This window comes from Pseudopodoces humilis, chromosome 16 (genome assembly GCF_049639895.1).
Source record: "Pseudopodoces humilis isolate 2021_Gansu_Grassland_sample_001 chromosome 16, ASM4963989v1, whole genome shotgun sequence".
NCBI classification, from domain to species: Eukaryota; Metazoa; Chordata; class Aves; order Passeriformes; family Paridae; genus Pseudopodoces; species Pseudopodoces humilis.
Window position 1 is genome coordinate 16,438,771 of NC_142215.1, and position 21,080 is coordinate 16,459,850.

General features: G+C 38.1%; 1 protein-coding gene across 13 annotated transcripts in view; it reads left to right on the plus strand.

The window, feature by feature from the left end:
* TLN2 (talin 2) overlaps window positions 1–21,080 on the plus strand; it is a 133,412-nt gene that overhangs the window by 44,218 nt on the left and 68,114 nt on the right. For 12 of the 13 annotated variants that reach the window (XM_088062932.1, XM_088062935.1, XM_088062937.1 and 9 more), the window contains 10 exons: window positions 4,147–4,317; window positions 6,929–7,026; window positions 7,665–7,794; window positions 9,061–9,213; window positions 10,038–10,180; window positions 10,751–10,878; window positions 15,867–15,930; window positions 18,086–18,190; window positions 18,514–18,669; window positions 19,545–19,646. In XM_088062932.1, coding sequence (XP_087919058.1) covers window positions 4,182–4,317; window positions 6,929–7,026; window positions 7,665–7,794; window positions 9,061–9,213; window positions 10,038–10,180; window positions 10,751–10,878; window positions 15,867–15,930; window positions 18,086–18,190; window positions 18,514–18,669; window positions 19,545–19,646 — 1,215 coding nt within the window. In that variant the 5' untranslated portion in view covers window positions 4,147–4,181. Of the gene's footprint in view, window positions 1–4,146; window positions 4,318–6,928; window positions 7,027–7,664; window positions 7,795–9,060; window positions 9,214–10,037; window positions 10,181–10,750; window positions 10,972–15,866; window positions 15,931–18,085; window positions 18,191–18,513; window positions 18,670–19,544; window positions 19,647–21,080 lie in introns of those variants that run through there. The other variant, XM_014251209.2, reaches the window with a different exon arrangement.

The following is a 21,080-nucleotide window of genomic DNA, read 5'->3' on the forward strand; positions in this document are numbered from 1 at the left end:
ATCTTTTCTGGAATTTCTGTACTTGTGGTTTTATCATGTTAGTTATCTCAGCAGGGTATTGTGGAATGGAGATCTGTTTTGTGTGTTACCTGAGGCTTACATTCAGAATATTGATTTGACTTGTAAAATTTTCAGTAGTGTAGAGTTGGATCCTGCAGTGAGTTAGTACTCAGTGAGCCTGACAAAAAATCATGGAAGCTCTCTAACTAGGGCAAGTCTGAACTTTATCTCGTGTGTGTGTCACCCATCTCAATGCTTTTAACATTTTAACATAGATGCATTCACAAACAGCAGACAGCTCACTTTTGCATGCTGTTACAGAAGGCTTTTTAAGGAGCTGGTTGGGACAGCCATTTGTCAGTGAAACAGAAGTGGGACAAGGAAGTTTGAGAGTAAATCCATGCAAAAGCTGTTCATTGACTATGGTAATACAGACAGTGTGTAGAAATTACTGTTTTGTTAGAAAAAACTAGAAATTACTGTTGGGGCTGATGGAGGAGGAGGTGCAGTAGGGTATGAATAAATTCATTTGTTACACAGCTTTGGCAGTTCAGCTAGGTGTTGGTTAGTTCTGTTTTGCTCCTCTTGAATGAAACCAGCAGGAAAAGCAATCCTAAGTTAATTCCCAGTGCAAAGTGAGGGTGGGGGTGTTATGGCATCAACTTTCTTCCTGTTAATTTGGGGACATTTCTCAAACATGTTCAAATTATTAGTTTGTGACTTGCAATAGACAATTTACAGATTTACTTAATTTCAGGGAAAATAGACTAAGTATTTTTTAATATGTGTAAGTGTTTCATCAAAGAGCAATCTTTTGTATTTAACATTCAAATGGTTTCACTGAAAATATCTACATTACAAGATATGAGGAGATGTTTAGTTTTGTAATATTGGTCCTTAGATTTTCTGAAAGCTTTTTTTAGTGAAGCAGAATTATTTAAAAAAGATATTTTAACTGCTAATGGAGTATGTATCTGTTTCTAAGCCCACACCTTTTGTAGTTTAGTAGTAACAGCATCCCAGCTCTAGTGAGAATGTGTCCAGGCAGAGAGCTGTGGGGAAGGATACAGTAACTCAGTTGATACTTGCAGGAGGGCTGTGCAAATGAAGTAAAGTATCTGCTCAGCCTTTGTTCTGCCCAGGTACAGCGTTCAGAGCCCATGGTGACCCAGCTGGGACAGTGTTCCCCTCCTGCTCCTGTGCTGGGGGCTGCTTCTGCCATAGATCTTCTGCCTAATCCTGTATAATCACTCCTTAACCCAGAGGCACACATTCCTCCAGCCTGGAGTTACTTTAAAGAACCTCATTGCTGCCTCATTCTTGTTTTGCTTCTCAGTATTTGTTAACATTTTGGGATAATATCTTATTACTTTACCTTATATCTTATTATCTTGGATAAAATGTTTTTGAAATGTTTGTGCTTGTTTGCTTTGTTGGTGAGGTATCTCTGTGAGCACACCGAGGCCTGCTCATCTTAATTCAAGCACTGGTTAGAATTTAGTTTTGTTCAGATTTTCCAGAACGTGAGCCCTGTGATGGTTCAGCTCAAGGTCTTGACACACACACTCTGATATATATCTGCAGGCACAGGGTTCTCTGAGTAATGCTCTGTGGCTTTTTTAAGAGCTCAAAGCTGCTGCTATCTCTCCCAGAGCTGTCAGATTCATAATTTATTATTCCAGTCTCACACTTTACAAGCACAGATCCATCGCAGTCTGATTTAGAAATTCCCTACTTTATTACTCACAGAGAATTAGACAGTAGCAGGCAAACAATTTAATGTAAAATTTTCTTAATTTCCAGGATTCTTTTAACTTTTGGTCAGCCATTCCACAGGCTGAATGATTTTGGGTAAAGCACAGAGAGTCCATTACTTGCATAGAGAAATATTTAAATGTGGTGTGAATCAATGTGTAGAAGATAAAGGGAATGTGGAAGATATTTTCCACTTGTTTTTCTCTGTGATCTCAGCCATTTTTCTTGACCAAGTTCTCAGTTCTTTTGAGAAAAAACAGCTGTCCTGCTCTGGCAGTCACCCAGGATATGGAAACTGCCTGTCCCATTTATTGCTGAATGCCAAGTGAGGAGATTCAGAGCCTGCACATAATCTGGAGGAGGCAAATGAAAACCTTTCTCTTGAGTTTGAGAACACAGCGTTGGAGGAAGCTGATAAGTCATGAGCTCTTTTCAGAAACTCCTTTTCAGATGAAGCATTGTTTTGGTGTCTCTGAAACCAAAAGCACTGAACTGAAAGAAACCAGACCACTGATGTATCCTTCCTTCTTTGAGTTGAATTTGGCCCTGGGTAAAAAAAAAAAAGGTGTGGTGTTGGAAGGACACAGTAACAGGTTCCCAACTTGTAAAAGTGCATTAAAGGTATCAGGGATAAATTTGCATGTCTGTTTATGTAGGGAAGGGAAAAAAACATTCTTTTGCATAGTGCAGAACCTAAGTTGAGAACTTGTGTGAGGGAGAAGCATCCAAAAGGTAGAAATAGTAAAAAGAAAAATAATGCAGCAGTTTAGCTCTGGATGTAGTGGGCTGCATTTTGATGGAGCTTTGTTGGAATGGATTAAATGAGCATATGGCAGGGACAGCACTGGGGTGCATCATTTTGCAGTGCAAGGCACTATGCTGGGCTGTCTTTTGGTGTTCTTTCTGATATGCATGTTTATGGTTTATGTGGTGCACAATCACAAAGTGAAAATATTTAAAAGCTGGAAACCTAAACAATGTACTTTTCAAAGAATGTTCTCTGAAAAACAGGATCCCTGCTTGTTTTTGAATTAGCCAGTAGAGCATTGTGTCATGCTAACAAGAGTACACCTTGATGCTGGAAAGCTGGAGCCTAGCTGCCTTAACTGAAAGCTGGTGAGAAGAATCCCATGGGTGTCCATAACTCCTGGCAGTTCAGAAGGGACAGAAGAGAAGGGAGGGAAGAGGTGTTACCCTCTAAATCAGTGCTTGGTCCAGCAGCAGGAGGCATTGCAGGCCCTGCTGGGGGACTCCATCCCCTCCTGCAGCTGCTGGAGAAGGAGCACTGTGAGCTGCAGGCAGCCCAGGAGACTCAGGGAGTGCCTAGAGGATAACTTTTACAGCAGGTAATAGACATCCCTTCCTGAGTGGGTGCAGCCCTGGTGACCAGCAGGGACTCATCAGGGATGCTGAGTTTGGAGGCAGTCTGGACGGCAGGCACCAGGCACTGTGGAACTGGCAGTTGTGAGGGATATGGATCAGATGAAGAGTCAAGTCAGGCCCCTGAACTTGAGGAAAACAAAATTCCAGCTCTTCAAGTCAGTCACTAGCATCCCCAGGGAAATTCCTGTTTAAAAATGCACACATATATTTATGCAGAAATTATTTGGGAATTCTAGTGCATTTTGTATTTATGGAGAAAGGATTTAAGTTCTGAAGAGTTCTTGGAGATCATTGTGGAAAGTCCTAGTGATGGAAGAGTGGTTTGGACTGTTAAAACAGCAAGGGAAGACACTGGAGACAAAATCCAGACTATCTACAAACTGAAACAATACAAAAAGCATCTGTAGCTTCCTGTTTCTGTAAAAAAAATGCTGTCAGATTTGGTGTAGTTTCTGACATATAACTGAAATGAAAAAGAACTCATTCTTGAAGCTCTCTGTAAAAACATCTAGCAGGTCTATGTGGAGACTTGAGAAAAACCATAACACCATATTGCGCACTTCAGAGTCTTCGGGAAAGAGTACTTATGTGCTAAGCAAATCCTGCTTTTGATGAAGTAGTTATTTTAAGCTGTTGGTTACCAGCTAGTCTAAATGATCTAATAAAAATGTGTGGTGAAAGAAAAATAATTTTCTGTCAGCAGTAAATACGTTGCCAATATACCCAGTGAGTGTGTTGATTTTTTTTATGCACCATTTTAACCTGCCTCAAAGAAAGTATGAACATTTAGTGTGTGCACACAATTTTTTGAAAAATTAATTTCCATTTTACCAGGAAAAACACGTTTTGGCTAATTTCTAGCTTGATGATACTGTTGAGACTTTATATAGAAGTGCACTCGTATAAATGTAGTTCTACTGAACTAGTTTGATTTTTTTAATGAAAAACTGAGTATATTAAACATTAAATGGAAAACTGTAAGCAACAATGCCATTACTGCTTTTTCAGGTACTTCAGTAGGAACTTGCAAGTGACCTGGCACCATGGTAGCTCTTTCCTTGAAGATCTGTGTCCGTCAGTGCAACGTGGTGAAGACGATGCAGTTTGAGCCATCCACTGCCGTGTACGATGCCTGCAGAGTTATCCGTGAGCGAGTGCCAGAGGCTCAAACAGGGCAAGGTGAGTTCTTGAGTTTGTCCTTGGTCAGTTCATTGGCTGAATTGAAACTGGACATAAACCCATGGGAATTTTTGACATTATCCTGTTTTTTCATTCATTTTTTTGTGTTGGAGGGTTTGATTTTTTTTTAAGTTTTGTTTTAAGTTGTAGAGTTCTGAAGTGAAAGGAAACAAGTGCAAACAGATTTTTAAGCAAGAGAAAGTAATTGAGTTGTTTTTCTTCTTTTGTCCCAACAAAGGTTTTCCCACAACACATGCTTTTAGTGAAACTTTGACTTCTTAAATAAATATCTTGTTTGCCTAAAAGATGAGAAATTGCCCTCCTGCTTGGAGAGCATTTTTTTTGGTATTACCTACTTAAAGCAGTGTTTCTGGCAATGCTTTCTAAGAAAATCTGCACAGACTTATTTTGTGTCGCAACAAAGGAAGCAACAACACAAATTACAAAAGATTGGATGAATACCTCCAAAATATGCAAAGAGAAATGTTTGAAACTGGTTCATAACTAAAATTGTCACCATGCTGTGCATGCCCTACTTAACATGGTCTGCTACATGTTAATCAAATGTAACTGTCTCTGTACCACTGGGCAAATTAAATTAATACACACTGGGAAGCCACATGGACAAAAGATCTGGTTTTAACAAAGTTGTTAAAAAATGCAAAGCCCTTTGGTGCTGCATTGTATATAATGCTACCAAAATGTAATTCTTACAGCAGGTTTTTTATTGAGGTTTAAGCTCTCAACCTTTACAGCCATTTCAAAAATCTTGTCTGAGTTGTTAGAAAAACTTAGTAGTAATGGACTTCATTACTGTTACTGAGAATTGCTTCTTCTTTGCAGTAGTCCTTTGGAAATCTAGTTACAGAGCTTCAGTTTTCACATAAAAGTTGTGTATTTTTACCGTGCTGGTCTCAAGGCAGTAATTGTAGATGGCTGTTGAATTCAGAGAAGCTGAGTGATAAATATCACTGAACATCATGAACCTCAAAGAAAAGCCGAGGAGTTATCAGATTTTATAGTAGAGCTTTTCCTTTACTGCTGATTGCAGTGCAATTACAAACTTCAAAAAATGAAGTTAAGTGATAAACTGAAATGTTTCCAGCATATCCTTTCCTTTTCTTTGTGGCTGTTAAAATGTGTGTGCCTGTTAGTTCAGAAGACTCACAGTGGTGCAGTACAGTTGATAAACTGCTTGTGTACAACAGAAAATGTACTTATGGCTATCATCTGTGCACATTTCATTTCTGCCTGGTCCCAGCACAAAGGTGGCCATGATTTTCATGTGGAAATTGCAGAGCTCCTGCCTATTTCATTACCAGGTTCACACATCACAAATGAGTATCAGAGCAGTCTGTGTTTCCTTGGTACTTCAGTGCTGCGTTCAAGGTCCTTTGTCTGCATCTGAAGGTCACAACCTATTTATAGGCACAAATTCTAGAATCTTGCAGAAGTGATTCTGTATTGAATCTGTATCATAAATATCCCTATATGTACAGATCATTTGACCTTTCAGGAGAGGTTTTTAATTAAGGTAAACAGGGAAAGTTTTTAGTCTTGGTTGTTTTTGGAAGGGTTCTTCCTTTTAAATTGGCTATCTGTAAGTCAGTTGCACTTATATCAATAAAGTGTAAGGTCTTTTATATAAATAATTGCATAAATAATGTGCTTAAGGTAAACGCTGTTAAATGTAAATTATTGCTATGCATGGCATTTAAGGATGAAATATTATCTGAACATTGTAGGTATTTTTACTTGACTTTCTGACCAAAGGGTCCGAACACATGGCTGAAAGTAAAACTGCTGGCTGTGAGAAGGGGCATTAGCTTATCCTGAAACAGAGCACACTCCCCTGCTAAATGGTTGTTTGTTGTTTGTGAAGTATAATCTGTATTGCTTGTTGATACATATGGATGGGTCTTAAATTAACAGTCATGATTCTTCATTTCATGTATCTGGAGTTTAGTCTTTGAAACCAAAGCCTGGGTTTGTTTTTGTGTGACAATGAAAATATTATCATTTACTTCTGAAAGAATCAATTGACATTGTTTAGCCTTCAAAAGATACAAGTTTTTGCTGTGTTTGCTATGGATATAATTCTAGAAGCCTTGTATATTTTTAAATACCTAAACCTGAATCATCTACCAGAACGATTCCCAAGTTTATAATAAACTCATCTTGCGGAGAGTTGAAAGCAAACTGTGTTTTGAAAATAGAACTGCTGCTAGAAATAGTATGCTATGGTTAAGGGCAAACTTGCTTGTATTTTTGGTTAGTCAATTCCAAAACAGGATCTGTGAGCATTTAAAAAAGGTTGTCTCAAAGAAAAGTACTTATAAATATAGTACACAGTAGATATGACGTGTGAAGATGTGAGGGCACAGTGAAACTTTAGTTGAAGTCTTGATGTAAAGCCTGATGTACCCTGCTATCTGCTGCTAAACTAAATATTCCATGAAGCACAGAAAAAAAATTCTATCCAAGTTTATTAAGAATGGAAGGTAAGTGTAATGGAGGCTTAACCCTGAAGCTGAATAGCCCTGAATAAAACTATGTTGGCTTTATTAGGTTTGATATTTTTCAATGTGTCTCTGTCTGTTCTGTTCCACAGCCTCTGACTATGGATTGTTCTTGTCAGATGATGATCCTCGAAAAGGTATATGGCTGGAGGCTGGAAGAACACTGGATTATTACATGCTGAGAAACGGGGTATGGTGCAAGTCTCTTGCTTCCTTCATCACCATGTTCTTGTTTCTTGAATAGCAAGAAGAATGTTTTGCATTTGGAGGGGTAGGAGGGTCTTGAGTCTGGTCCTGAACCTGACCTAGCCCTCTTCCTTGCTGTGCCTCAGCTGTCAGTTTTTTCCTGCATTCAGGTTGTGACTGTGAGCTGCTGTGGTCAGCAGTGTCTTCATAGAATGATTAACAGAAAGTTGAAAAATAGCTTTTGTTATATGCTTTATATATGATGTTACCTTGGTTAGAGTTGGTTTCTTGTATACTTGAGGTGCCGAGGTCATACTGGCTCATGTTATGGTGAGCTGGCTACAGCCACAAAGTTGCAGTCCTTTTGAACTGCTGCACTAGATTTTGCAGCACAAAGGTACTCGGGTCTATCCTGCCCTGACTAGGTCTTGCCACTTAGGACAATCCTTGAAAAATGACATTGGTAGATCTAAAAGCAGTAATTTCTCAAGTTGATTAAAAGAGTACGTTTGCCTGTATTGTAACAAAGGAAAAATGCAGCTTAGAGGGTGGGAGGGGAATACTGTTTTAGGCATCTGAGGTAGTGGGTTGGCTTGTGGTGCCTTCCAAAAGCATTTAGAAACGATTTTGTTTACTTCCTAGGATATACTGGAGTACAAAAAGAAACAGAGACCTCAGAAAATCCGTATGTTGGATGGTTCAGTGAAAACAGTAATGGTGGATGATTCTAAGACAGTGGGTGAATTGCTGGTTACCATTTGCAGCAGGATAGGTAAGGTTTTGGGACCCACATACTTAAGAATTTATTTTTCTGCCATATTTAAATTTTGATTGTTAGGACATTATGTGGCTAGAAATTGGCATATATGTGAAAGATTTAAATTTGTTTTAAGTTACTGCTTACCAAACACTTTCTTGAAACCTGTTGTCCACCTTTATCAAAGTCTATAGAGAGTCAGCTGTATCCTTAAACTTCAGGATTTAGCAGTTGAAGGCACAGAGTTATCCAGCAGTACAGGTACTAATTTTTTATTGTACATTACATTTACATACTTTATCCTGCTATGAGGTAGAAGTTTAGAACTGAATTTATACTTGGTGTTAATTGGATAAAGGAGGAACATTCCTGACTTAGAAATGCACCCAAGCTTAGGACTTTGTGTTGTTATGAGTAAGAGTTGATCACAAAATTCTATCATTTGTAAAGCAGCCAGAAGCCATCCAGATCAGCTGGTCAAAAATGTGTCATATTGCTTATAGTCTGCCTCAATACTTAGCTAAATAGACATTTTTGAAAAGAAAACTGTATTTGCTACATGCACTACATGCACCCAGCATGGATTAATTTAAGTCGTAAAACAGTGCTTAAATATCATTTAGAATCCAAGCGGCCGCAACTTGATTTCTATTACTTTACTTGGAAAGTGAATAATATATTTCAGTTTTGAGGTTTTGTATGTTGGATTCTAATGTGCTGTAACTAATTTACCTCAAAAATTAGTTTTATTTATTTGCATGAATGTGGTCATGTAGGTGAGCATTTAATTTGCTGTCTGGTATAATATAAACATGCTTTCCCAAGCAGTACAAAAAAACCAAACAGAACAAAGAAATGGGAACAACTTAGCACATATGCTAAATATTTCGAACTGCTTTTTTATTCAATTTCATGTAAAATTCACAGGAAGAGTTGAGTCATAACAGGTTAAACAAAAAATCATGAATTTCACATGGTTTCTGTTCCTCTGTGGCTGTGCCACTTTTCTTTTACATCATGGGCAAGCTGAAATTACTCAGTCCTCAGGAAGCAATTGTAGGCATCCATGAATGAAAATTCACTATAGCCTGTCTCTGTTTTGGAATTTACAGTTATTTTATATTCCATCATGTTTTTAAACTGGCTGCTTCTCTTGGTAGGCAGCAGAAAAAAAAATACTTTATACTTAATTCCTTCCTGAAAGTGGCAAATGCAGCATATGACAAAGAAGTAATGTATTGGTAAGATGAGGTCAGATATTGGATTTATTTGTAATTCCAGGAATAACAAATTATGAGGAATATTCATTAATCCAGGAGAGCATCGAAGAGAAGAAAGAGGAGAGTACAGGAACACTTAAGAAAGATAGGACATTGTTACGTGATGAAAGAAAAATGGAAAAACTGAAGGCAAAGCTTCATACAGATGATGACTGTGAGTAATGCATTCCAGGGTAATTCTTTGATTAAAATCTTTCCACGGTATAGTTGAAAGAAGCCATGCAGGAATGCATTTTTAGACTGTTTGGTGTGTTTCAGTTGGTTCCTGGCTGTATTTTGCATCCCTTTATATGTAGTGCTGTTCTGCAATTGAGTGTTTTTAAAAGGAAGTGAATGGGCAAGTAAATGCCTTTGAGAGTTAGCAGGTGTTCTCAAGTGCTTTTTGGTACTTGTTTGGTAGGGGTATTCCAACTGAAGTGTGAAGGGTTGTTTTTGTCCCTTCATTAAAGTTGGATAGTTAATAATTGATGCCTACTGGAAGCCATCAAAAGGTAGTTTTGTGTTTGAAGGTATAAGTTTTAACTGTAAGTGAAGTTTGCCAGCTAAGACAGTATTTGATTTGTTTTGTGTGCTAAGTCATGATGACTTTTTTCTGTTTTGCTGTAAGACACTAAGGTTAATTGTAAGTGGCAGGAAAATGTTTGAAAATTGGGTTCAGGGATAAGAAAGGTAAACAGAATTATTTGTTTTAGAGGTAAAATGTAGTAAACTTATTTTGTGGTGAAGCTTTGAAGATTAAATTTAGTGGTAAAGCATTGCTATAGTTGTTTCTTCAATATTGACGATATTTATGCTGTGGTAGATCCTTGTTTCACAGCAGTGCTGTTTTTCAGTTCGCATTGGTAGCAAATCTTCAGCACTGATTACTAGAAACAGAAATGAAAGTAGCATGGGTTTCCCCCCATGAGTTTCACCGGGGCTTTTAACACTGGCAACAGCATGGATTTAACAGTGTGCATGTCTGTGGCTCTGTTGCAGTAAATTGGCTGGATCACAGCCGGACCTTCAGAGAGCAAGGAGTTGATGAAAATGAAACGCTACTCTTGAGACGGAAGTTCTTTTATTCAGACCAGAATGTAGATTCAAGAGATCCTGTTCAGCTTAATTTGCTTTATGTTCAGGTACAGTAATTTCAACCTTGTCTGAGGAAACCTATGTAGGTTAATTAGAAAAAATTTGCTGCTCAAATACTCCGCCTTGTAGAATTCCAGTTCTGGATGTGCTTTAGTTTTACTCTTTTGTCTAGACCTCTGTATAACATATCATGACAGATAGTCTCTGTCCTTATTGCCATATCTGTAATTTTGTTTTTACCTACTAATTATGGAGATGTTTTTCTCTCCTATATAAGGCAGTAGGATGAAAGCTTTTCAGTGTATTTGCACACACATGCATCCATATTTATGTGTGTACATACACAGAAGTGTCTGTGCGTGTTGTATTTGAAATGGCTGTCAAGTTCTCTTTTTGATCAAAGCTGATACAATCATAGCTTCAATAAGTCTCCATAGATAATCACAATGAAATAATCTAGCCCTTTGTTTTATTAGTCACATACACAACCAGAATGGAATAATAAAGATATTCAGAAGGAAAAGGGTGTGTTGCTGGCTGGATTCAAGCTTTCAAGGAATTTGAGGTGCAATAGTTGTTTTGGGTGTCTCTAACACATCTTTGTTTACGTCCTCTAGGCTCGTGATGACATTCTGAATGGTTCCCACCCCGTCTCCTTTGAGAAGGCCTGTGAATTTGGAGGCTTTCAAGCACAGATCCAGTTTGGACCTCATGTAGAACACAAACATAAACCTGGATTTTTAGAGTAAACACTTCTAACTTCTAAATTTGGGTGACCTCAAGTGTAACTAATGTTGAGTTGTCACAGATTAAGCACATTTTATTGCTCCAAGCAGAGGTAATCAGATTCAGTGTATTTTCCATAGCAAATCTCCCAGTGAAAGGAGCTTTATTGCACGAATCTGATGAGGGGACTTTTGGCAGTGACTTATTAGACAGCACAGGGCACTGGCTCCTCCCTGAGTGCCAGCTAAGTGCACACTTAGTACCAGCAAAGTACAAGAGTGGAAAGAAGTTTTGTCATTTGAATCAAGTGGATATTCCTGTGTGTAAAAATTTGATTTTCCAAACTTTTTAGTGGCATTAATCACTTGGTGAGATTTACCCTCTCGTGGTGTTGTAGGACTGGAATTCTAGAACTGTGTTCTGTTTCAGGCATGGACAGAGTTCTGCTTATGGCTCATCCTTTAATCTTTGTGATACTTAATTTATTCTACCAGGAGAGAAAACTAAGTTTGACTGAAATTTAGATGTCCCTTTTTTTTACTGATTTTGATTGTCTGATTGGTTTACCTGCAGTACAATTAACTGAGGGCCAAAGTCTGAGGAAAACAATGTAGGAAGGTAAAAGAGAGCTTTTCACTGCACAGTCCATCAAGCCTTGCCTACATAGGAGGCTCATAAATACCTTAATTGGAGGCACAAAACAATGGGTGTGTATTTGGTTTTCTGTCCTGTTACACTGGCAGAGTGCGCAGTGCTGCCTCAGGCTTCCTTTGTGAGCCACTTTGAGGTTTATGGTATCTCAGGGAATCACTTTGAAGTGGTGGCTTGCTGTGGATCGTGCAGTGCTGCAGCTCTGGTTGTTTGAAGCACTTTGCTCCTGAAGGCTATTCCTGAAGTAGCAGTTGAGTTATGTGAAGAAATATCTTTCAGTTCCAATCAATAACCAGCTTTTCTTTTTACTGTCTGTCTGCTCCTGATTGGCCCATGAACCTTTCCTATTAGAACTGCTGATGTCTAAGAATTACAGAGCCCAGTGTAGCAGCTTCAGTGTACTTCTGGTTTTTATTTCCTAGAACTGTGACACAACAATCTTCCTCTAGGATTTGTCTGTTATCTGCTTATTTTCCCCTTCTCACTCCACTCACTGAAGTGTATTCCTGCAGCAAACCATTGGGGTGTTATCTCATGATAGGCTAATGTGCCATGGTAATGATTTCAAGAGATAGGTGTTCCCAGAAATAGTTGCTTTTAATTTTTAAAGCAGTAATTTCCCACAGCCTTAACCAGGGGCTTTTGCAAACTCCTGACCAACATTCAGTTGCTTAATTTTTTTAGAATTTTCTGCTTGGTTTTTTTCAGTGGAAAGCTTCTTTTTATTTTGTTTTTTTTAAACTCCCATAGAGTGAGTGTGTTTGATGGCATTCTGCAGCTGCTGGCTGGATGACACTTCTGCCTTGTTTGCAGTGCTGGATAGTTTGGAGTCATGAAACAGTCATCACTCATATAATGTGCATTATCTTTTTTTAATCCTAATAGAGATGAAAGGTATTAATAACTGAACAATCTGTTAGACAAAGAATGTTACTCCAGCAGAAACCATTTTGAACCAGAATTCCAAAATTCAGAACCTTCTTATATTCTGTAGGGCATTTTTGTCTGGTGTTGTTTTATTTTCATTTAGGTCTTTGATTGTATTTTGATTAATTTGAACCAAACTTGGCAGGTAACAAAGTGTAATTACTCTCTGTCCTGGTGTTTAATCAGTTTCTTAAAATTAAGCATTTCTCATTTGGAGGTAATTCAGTTTTTTCCTCTGTAGATGAACCTGCTCAAAAACCGTAAGTTCCCGGTCATTGTCTCCTAATTTGAAGTGTACATGTTTATGATTTGGTGGTGATATGTTTATTTTACATAGCCATCAGTGAAACCTCCTTGTGAAACCTCATGCTTTTGTTTTGTGAGTCTTAAGTGGGCCAATATGAACAATATGAACAGAAATAGTATTGTTAAATGTTCATTAGTTTCTTCTGAAGATGCATCTCTCATCCTTTCAGAAAAAAAAAACTTCTGAATTTTTTTATCCTCTTGAAAAAGAGCAAGATTTTTTGAAAGTTTTACCCAACTGTTTTCTACTGTTTGGTGCATAAACACTGATTCTTTTCAAGTAAGAAAGTAGTTTTGTTGTACATAAACTGTGTGCTGTAGCTCAATATGTGAAATATTTTTGAGAGCTATCCAGTCACTCACTACTTAAGAGACATTAAGATGCTTCAGTTTCCCTCAAGGAGAATGTCAGCTCCTACAAAAACCTGCACAGAGCAGAATAGCTTTAGCATTTAAAGAAATTGTTTGGAAACAGCTTAATTTAGTTTGCCATGTCTATAATATGTTTGTGTAGAGAGACCTTTTGTATCCTTTTGTCCCTGCTAAAATATTCTTGGCACAGATGAAGATTATTGCCTACATCTTGCTAAGATGTTGGTATTGGTTGTTGGAATTCCCTTGAAGCTCTTGCCAAAGGGAATTGTGAAAGCATTAAACTACCACATTAAAAGTTGTCTTTCTTGGTGCCCTTCATGGTACAGACATGGTTTTGCATGGCACCTACAGAGGATTCAGCCCTGGGGCTGAGCTTGCTGAGAGAATATCTAATAAAGAACTCGCTCTGTTCATCTGCAGACAGGAAAGGAGCACCTCAGACTGCACACCTCCACTTCTTTGCAAGCACACTGGCAAACAGAAAAGCTGCAAAGGATAAGTGACCTTGATGCTGAGCTCAGATCTAACCTGTTTTTCTGAGCTGAGCTGTATTTTTCAATAACACTTTTATGCTAATGAAAAACAATCAAAGTGTTGGCACTTGAGATGAAACTCAGTGTAAACCAAGTTAAATCAACACTGCTTGCTATTAGCTGTATTTTTTTGACTGAGTTCAATGTCCATTCTAATACGTGTAATTTAAGGGATTAAAGAAAGCCTAAATTATAAGATATTTCCATTTTTTGCTAGCCTCATTAAAAAGCTGTAAAATAAAGTGAAACTGTCTGTAAAAAAAATACCTGGATTATAGATAGAATTAGAATAACTTCAGTCTTTTCACAACTGGCATTTCACCCTTTCAGCTGAGGTGATCACTTGCTTCTTGATTTGAAAATAGTGGAAGGTATTAGAAGGAAAAAACTTCCAGTCCAACTGCATGTGCAGGGGTGTTACCATTACTGCTTGGAGGACAAAGCATAAAGTTGTTTTCTTAACCCTTGCTGCTTATGCAGCTCCAAGTAATGTTTGCTTAGCAATTTTTAAAGTGTTATATTAATTTAAAAGTAAGTAGGCAAGCTTAAAAATGTAATGGTTTTGATAGTTTATCTGCATACAGATAGCTGAGAAAATGAATTCTAGCTAATAAAAGATGAGAATTTAAAGCACGTTGATAGCTATAATTTGTTTATGTAAATTGATTTCCAGAATGAAACTTGGGTTTGTTGTTTTCTTAATTTACCTTGGAATTTAATTTAACTAAACTGGTTTTAACCCGCTAAATTCTGTATAAAACCACCAGTTGTTTCCTAATAGGTACGTGGGCTTTCTAAGATAATAAGCTGTTTTCAGTCCTTATCTACAGTTTTAATTTGGCTCTTCAGCCTTCCCTACCCTATGATGTGTTTTTAAATAAGTCCCCTAGAAGAGAAATTGTTATCATGGTTAAGTGAGATGTAGCTATGAGAACATGAGAAGAAAGATTAGCAAGGACAATTGTTCTTGTTTTATAATGCTAGAGCTTTATGGAAAAGACAAAATGTGTGATCTGATTAATATTTTTGATGCACAAAATCCTAATTTAGTCTTCTGAGCTATTTTTTGATTGTCTGCAATGGCAGGTTTTGTGTTTAAAAACACACACACACAAAAAGCACAGTAATATAAACAAAAAACCCTCAAGATATAAAACCAAAGCAAGTCCCACAGAAGAGTTGAGCAATTTTTTTGTCAATCTTGTTTAAAACAATCCATCCTTCTCAAAACTTCTAACTTTGCATCTCAGTAGATAATCCAGCCTTCAATGTTAAGTGTTGCTTGTTTAAATGACAATAAGGAGGACATTCTCCAGTCATACTTTTTCTATGATTCTTAATAGTCCAAGGTAGGGGGAATCCTTAGACACTAATTATTTTAAAATTAAAGTGAAGTGTGAAAGTTTCTTTGGGTGGAAGGAGACGTGCTGAATATGACATGGTTTCATCAGAATAGAATATTCCAGATGGGAAGGTATAATCCAGAGCAGTTATTTGTTAAACTGTGCTGTTGATGCACCCTCAGGTTAGGGTGAAATTTGGCTGAGATAAAGGGTTATTTTTATACAGCAAGGCGGGGCAGATGAGGTGTTGCAGGATTCCTTCTGACTGAACTCCATCAAGGAGTCTGAACTTGTTTAATTTAACCCATGTTCTGAGAACCTTAGAATCTGCAAAAATTAAAACTGCTTCTTCCTTTACTTTGAGACAACACAGTGGTATTAAGTGACCACCTAAATTACTTTCTAGTTGTTCAGTACAATATTAGTGTTCTAACACTTCTTGGATGACACAGGAAAGAACTTGGTCCCACATGTCAGTAAATCCAAGCGCTGCTGTAAAGTAGCAGCAGTGTCTGAACTTAGAGCAGGCTCAATCCTCCATGTCCCCATCTCCCAGATGGCAGCAAGTGTAGTTGCATTTAGATGTGCAACCCTCTGAGCTGCTGAGACACATCTTATGATTCAAGAATGGGAAGTGTCTCAGCTTTTGTTTATTTTTGATGAAAAGGTGCTTTTTGCTGCATGGGGCAGCAATTCAAGTGGTAAGGTAACCACGTGCTCTTACTCTCCTTAGTCTGGTTTTGTTGTGGTGGTATTTGACACCCATATTAGGAAGCCTGGGGGACCTAGTGCCAGTAAAGATGTATGGAAAGCATCCTTCCTCAAGAAGGAACCATTAACTTTGGAATTTCTTTTTTTGGTTTTTTCCCTAGCCTGAAAGAATTCCTGCCTAAAGAATATACCAAACAAAGAGGGGCTGAAAAGAGAATATTTCAGGTAATGGTGAGGCTGAAAAAACTACTATACTTTCACTACCGTTATAGGAAAAACCTGAGATTTCCCATGTGCATACTTTGTATATACTTGAACTGTATAGCTATCAGAAAACAAAGTATGAAGTATTTGACAGCTTTTATTTTATTTCTTTAGTAGATTTATTGTCCTGATCCTTTTCTCTTCACTGATGATTATTCAATGTGCTTTGTTAAATGGAGAGAATGAGAATTCAGTATTTTTAAGGACTTTTTTCAGTTGCATTGACATATAAAGATGCATATTTGGACTAAAATAGACAGATGTTTAGGGAAGCCAGTTTAATTTCATGCCTCATTCAAACATGAGCCTCAGTTCTGCTTGTTAATGCTTGAATGCAGTGGTGTGTGCGGGAATCACCCCATTGTAAAAGCCTGGAGCAGTTGATTGTAAATGGTAAAATGTACTGCCATTGTTAGAAGTGGTCTCAGAGTCTAAGTTCTGTAGATGCACCAGGTATCTCTGCCCACTGACATACAGGTTTGGCAATTCAATGGAAGTTGGAAAATCCTGAGGTCACCAGGTGAGATAAAGTCATATGGCTCTGGAAGGACACACCAGAGGTCTGTGATCTCAGCTAGGGAGACAAGTCCAAGAGCAGGAACAGGTCACATTCTTTATTTTGTCTGCTGCACTCTCAGCTGAAGAATCCCATAACTTAGTGAGTCTGTTCTACCTTGAGTTTTCAATACTTCCTTTCGGATGAGTATGTCTGATGTTTTTCTGTGCACCTTTAGGTGGTGCAGTGCCATTGCAGTTTAAGCAAAATCCAGATTCATTCACATCTGAGTATCATGGCCATGCTGTCCATAGCATGGGATTTTTCCCTTGTCAGGTATGACCTTTGAGTAGTTTCAGTTATTATATGCTTTAGTGCATGGACCAGAAGCTCATCAGTGAGGGCACTGGGGAAAGATTTGGCAACAAGGTAGAATATGTGAGCTGTCTTTCTGAAAAAAACCCAGGTGTTTTCCAAGTCATGAAGTTCTGGAGCTTGGCAAGTGCTACGTTTTTGCCCCCTGTTCTTTTGGGATCCAGGTTGTGTTCTCAGTGCTGAAGCTGAGAGATGGGAGCAGCCTGTGTTCTTGGGATGCAAGAGATTTTTGGAGTTGCAGTTGCTCCCCCTTGGAAGCTGCCACGCTGTCAGGGGGGAACAGGTGGAGTAAGAAGGCATTTCCCATGTTCCTGGTGCTCCCTCTGTGGAATGAAATATTAGCATTTAATGAATGGTATTACTTAATGAATGCTAACATTCAGTTAGCATGAAAGAGGTGGAACCAGCAGTTCACAAGCACATGAGGGGAAGATAGGGGTGGGATAGGAAATCACACAAACAGGATTTAAATAGCCAGACATGGATGCAGTTTTCAGCACAGTGGTCTGGACAGGAGAGCAGATGCTGAGGTGAAATTTAAATACATAAGATGGGTACCTGTCATTACTTACATGTAATCGTCAATCCGCTAATGGCCAAATTGTTTAAATAATAAATAGAGACTGAGTTACAAGACACACTTAGATGAATATTTCAAGATGAATTATTCAGAAAAATCATTATTTGTTCCTTAGCTGTAGAATTATTTTTGTGTGATGGAAAAAAATGAGTAATGCTGCAACTGGCGAAAAAGGCTCATTGGAATTACGTACAAGACATGAGAAATAGTCAAGTACAAGGTGTGAGGCTGTCATGAATCAGAACTTTTGGGCATAAAGCAGGAAGAAATAATCTGTTTCTTGGAGGAAAAAAAGGGTGCTGGTACACTTAAATGACTTTTTAAAGCTGAGTGAAGAGGCATTAATTGTATGAAACTTAATGGTGTCAAATAGCAGGAATACGTAGAATTTTAAACTGTGTCAGAAGGGGTTTAGTGTGCATGGTCTGAAGCACAAATTGAATGATTGATGGTCAAAGAGGAGCGTTCTGTTTGCCTAGGTTAGTTATATTCTCTGATGTGAGGCATTATATGATAGTCTTGCTAACATTTCTACACAGTATTTTTTCAAATATTCTAATTGTTATGATTACTAAGGATCCTGAAATAGATAAAAGCTATACCTGTTTCTTGTTTGTTTCTGGAAAGCTTTGGTTCTGCCTAAATGCTACGGAACTCTCTTACAGGAGCACAAAAACTGTGGTGAGATGACTGAAATAGAAGCCAAAGTGAAGTATGTGAAGCTGGCGCGTTCCCTGCGCACCTACGGGGTGTCGTTTTTTCTTGTCAAGGTAATGTAGCTCTTGCTGTGACCATCCTGTGTCCTTGGTTATGGATTATCTCGGGTCCCTCACTAAGAAAAGGTTTGCTACCTCGACCACAAAGAGATTTCAGTGTCCTGGAGGTGTGAGAAGAGGTTTTGTAAAGATGCACTAAAGACCAGAGCTTCTTAATGCATTGCTTGAAAATCATAGTCACACAAACTGAGTCTGGAATTTTAAATTGTCACTGTCTGCATACCAGTTTATTTGTCAGTATATTCTATCTTGCTTTTTCCTTTGTGCTGTGGAAAGATACATTGGTATGGAAAACAATCTCCCACTTCTTGTTACAGGAAAAAATGAAAGGCAAAAACAAGCTGGTTCCTCGTTTGCTGGGGGTGACCAAAGACTCAGTGATGCGTGTGGATGAGAAGACCAAGGAAGTGTTGCAGGAATGGCCACTGACAACTGTGAAACGCTGGGCTGCCTCACCTAAAAGCTTCACTCTGGTAATCTTCCTGTGTGTATTCAGAGGATAAGGGATTTATGTAGCAAGGAGACTCAGAACAGTTTCTGTACTGGAACTTGTTCTATCTCTAAATTTTCTAGCCTTATAGAGTCCTCAAGTAGTGAACTGGCACATACTGTAGTCCAGGTTCAGTCTGTAGTTTGGGGCTTCTAGACAGGGCAGTTCCTCAGAAGTACTGTTGAAATCTTTCAACAAACCACTTTAAATCTGGTTTGTGCCTAACTAATGAAACGGTTAAGAAAGCATTACTGACATTTGTGTAAATAGTTATGGTGTTTGTCATTCATAATGTACTTTGTGACTTGGAAGATATAAACATAAACTCATCTGGCTCATTCATGATTTTGATAATTACAAATTTATGGAAGCTTCATGAATGTGATATTTTGCTAATTATTTGGTCCATAGGAGACCACTGCAACTTACATTTTGTGTATGAAAAGGTTGTTTAAAGTGATGGAGCAAGAGGCAGAGGCTAGAAAATGCCATTCACTTGATTCATGTGCACCTAATTTCCAATTGCACAGATGATTATACTCTAGAATTAAATTCTAAAAAAACTTTTCTCCACCCTCAAGTACTGAATCTGATAAAGTTAGGTGAAGTATCTCTTGGGCATTTCAATTTATGAAACATCTATGACTAAACTGAAATAAAAAGCATTCTTCTCTCTTCCCTCAGTTGCTCATACAGACTGGTTTAGAATCTTGGTGAAGTTTAACTTACTGTTGGATATAATAAAATGCTACTACAATTTCAGATTTTGAATTTCCTCATTCATATTTGGTATTGTTTCTTCATTTACTTACTTGGCATTTTCAAATAAGTTTTGTGTTTTTTCCCCTTTTTCTTCAGGATTTTGGTGAATATCAGGAAAGCTATTACTCAGTACAGACCACTGAAGGAGAACAGATCTCTCAGTTAATTGCAGGTTACATTGATATCATCCTAAAGAAGGTATAGTATTAACATCTTTGCATGTAGCAAAACAGCCAATGCAAAAACACAAATATGTGCAAACAGCAGTTTTTCTCTCATGGAATCAGTGTTGTATCTTGTGTTTTGATGTTGTGTATTTTTACCTGCAAGTAAGGCACTGCTTCTGGAAAAATCAAGGCTCTTTATTACATCTCTAGTGTGTGTCAGGCTCAGTACAGCACTCCTGGGCTTTGTTTTTCTGTCTGGAAGGTGACCTGGTGACTGTGAGTATATATCCAGGGAGGAGTCCAAAGCCTCAGCTATGGAGTTTTAAGCTCCAAAGTGATGAACCAGATGGGAATTACCCTGAAAGCAGTATTTAAAACTACAGCTAGGACTACACAATAGTTGTCCAGGTGCCCTTGTATATAATGTACTAGAGCTGAGAAGTTTTTTTGGCCAGAAAACAAACCAAAAAGCTCCAACAGTATATTGCTTTGAAAACACTTTGATTAGTAAAGCAAAGAATTAGACTGCAGTTGTGCAGAGAGGGATAAAATCAGTGTGAAGAAGTCAGACTGCCTTGAAACCTGTTTTTATAGAATGTGCCTGGCAGGAGAGAGGAAGGGCTGATACAAATTTCCAGTATTATAAATATTCCCAAGCAAGCAAGTGCAAAAGCAAAAAATGGCAAGTTTGCCATCAAACATGGAGCTGAATGATCCCATTCTAAGCATGTTGTATAGAAAAGTGTGGTGTTCAAACAGAAAAAAAGAAAAAAGTTTCTTGTCAAATTTATTGACATTCCAAACTCCATCATTCTTTACTGTAATAGATTTTAGTAGTAATAAATCACAAAGTTGCCCAGAAGAATTTATTGCCTTTGTTCATGTGAGCAGTGTAGGATGTAACACTAAGTGTTACGTAATAAGAGGTTGACGAAGATTGCCAGAATTCATCACGAGACTTTTTCTCTGAGGCTGTCAGGCTCAGGTTTAATAAATATCAAATAAATTGCAGGTTTCTGTAGGTGGTTTAAAACTTGATTGAAAAGTAGCATTGCTCTGTAGTGCCACATGAAAGTAGCCTTCTGTCTTGATAGGATATAACTGCGAATTTCCACTCCCAGTCCTTTGATTTTCTTTCTCTACCATCTGCTGACACAGCCAGTTTAAAATGTATGAATTAGGAGCAGGTTAAATCATAAACACCCATGATTCATATGAGAAGCTGCAGTTCACAGTTGTCGAGCCCACATTACCTCTGTGATGGATTCCTCAAAGTGGGATTTATTTGCTTTCAGTTGCATATTGTTAATTCTTGTTGTGTTTTGGACTGCTTCAACTCATTTTCTCCAGTGTGCATCGATAAATACATTTTTTCTGCTCAAGTGTGGTTAGTACAGTGTTCCCCCCCACCCTACCCAACCCCTCATGTCCTGCAATTTTAGTGACAGGTGATTAATCAGGTGAC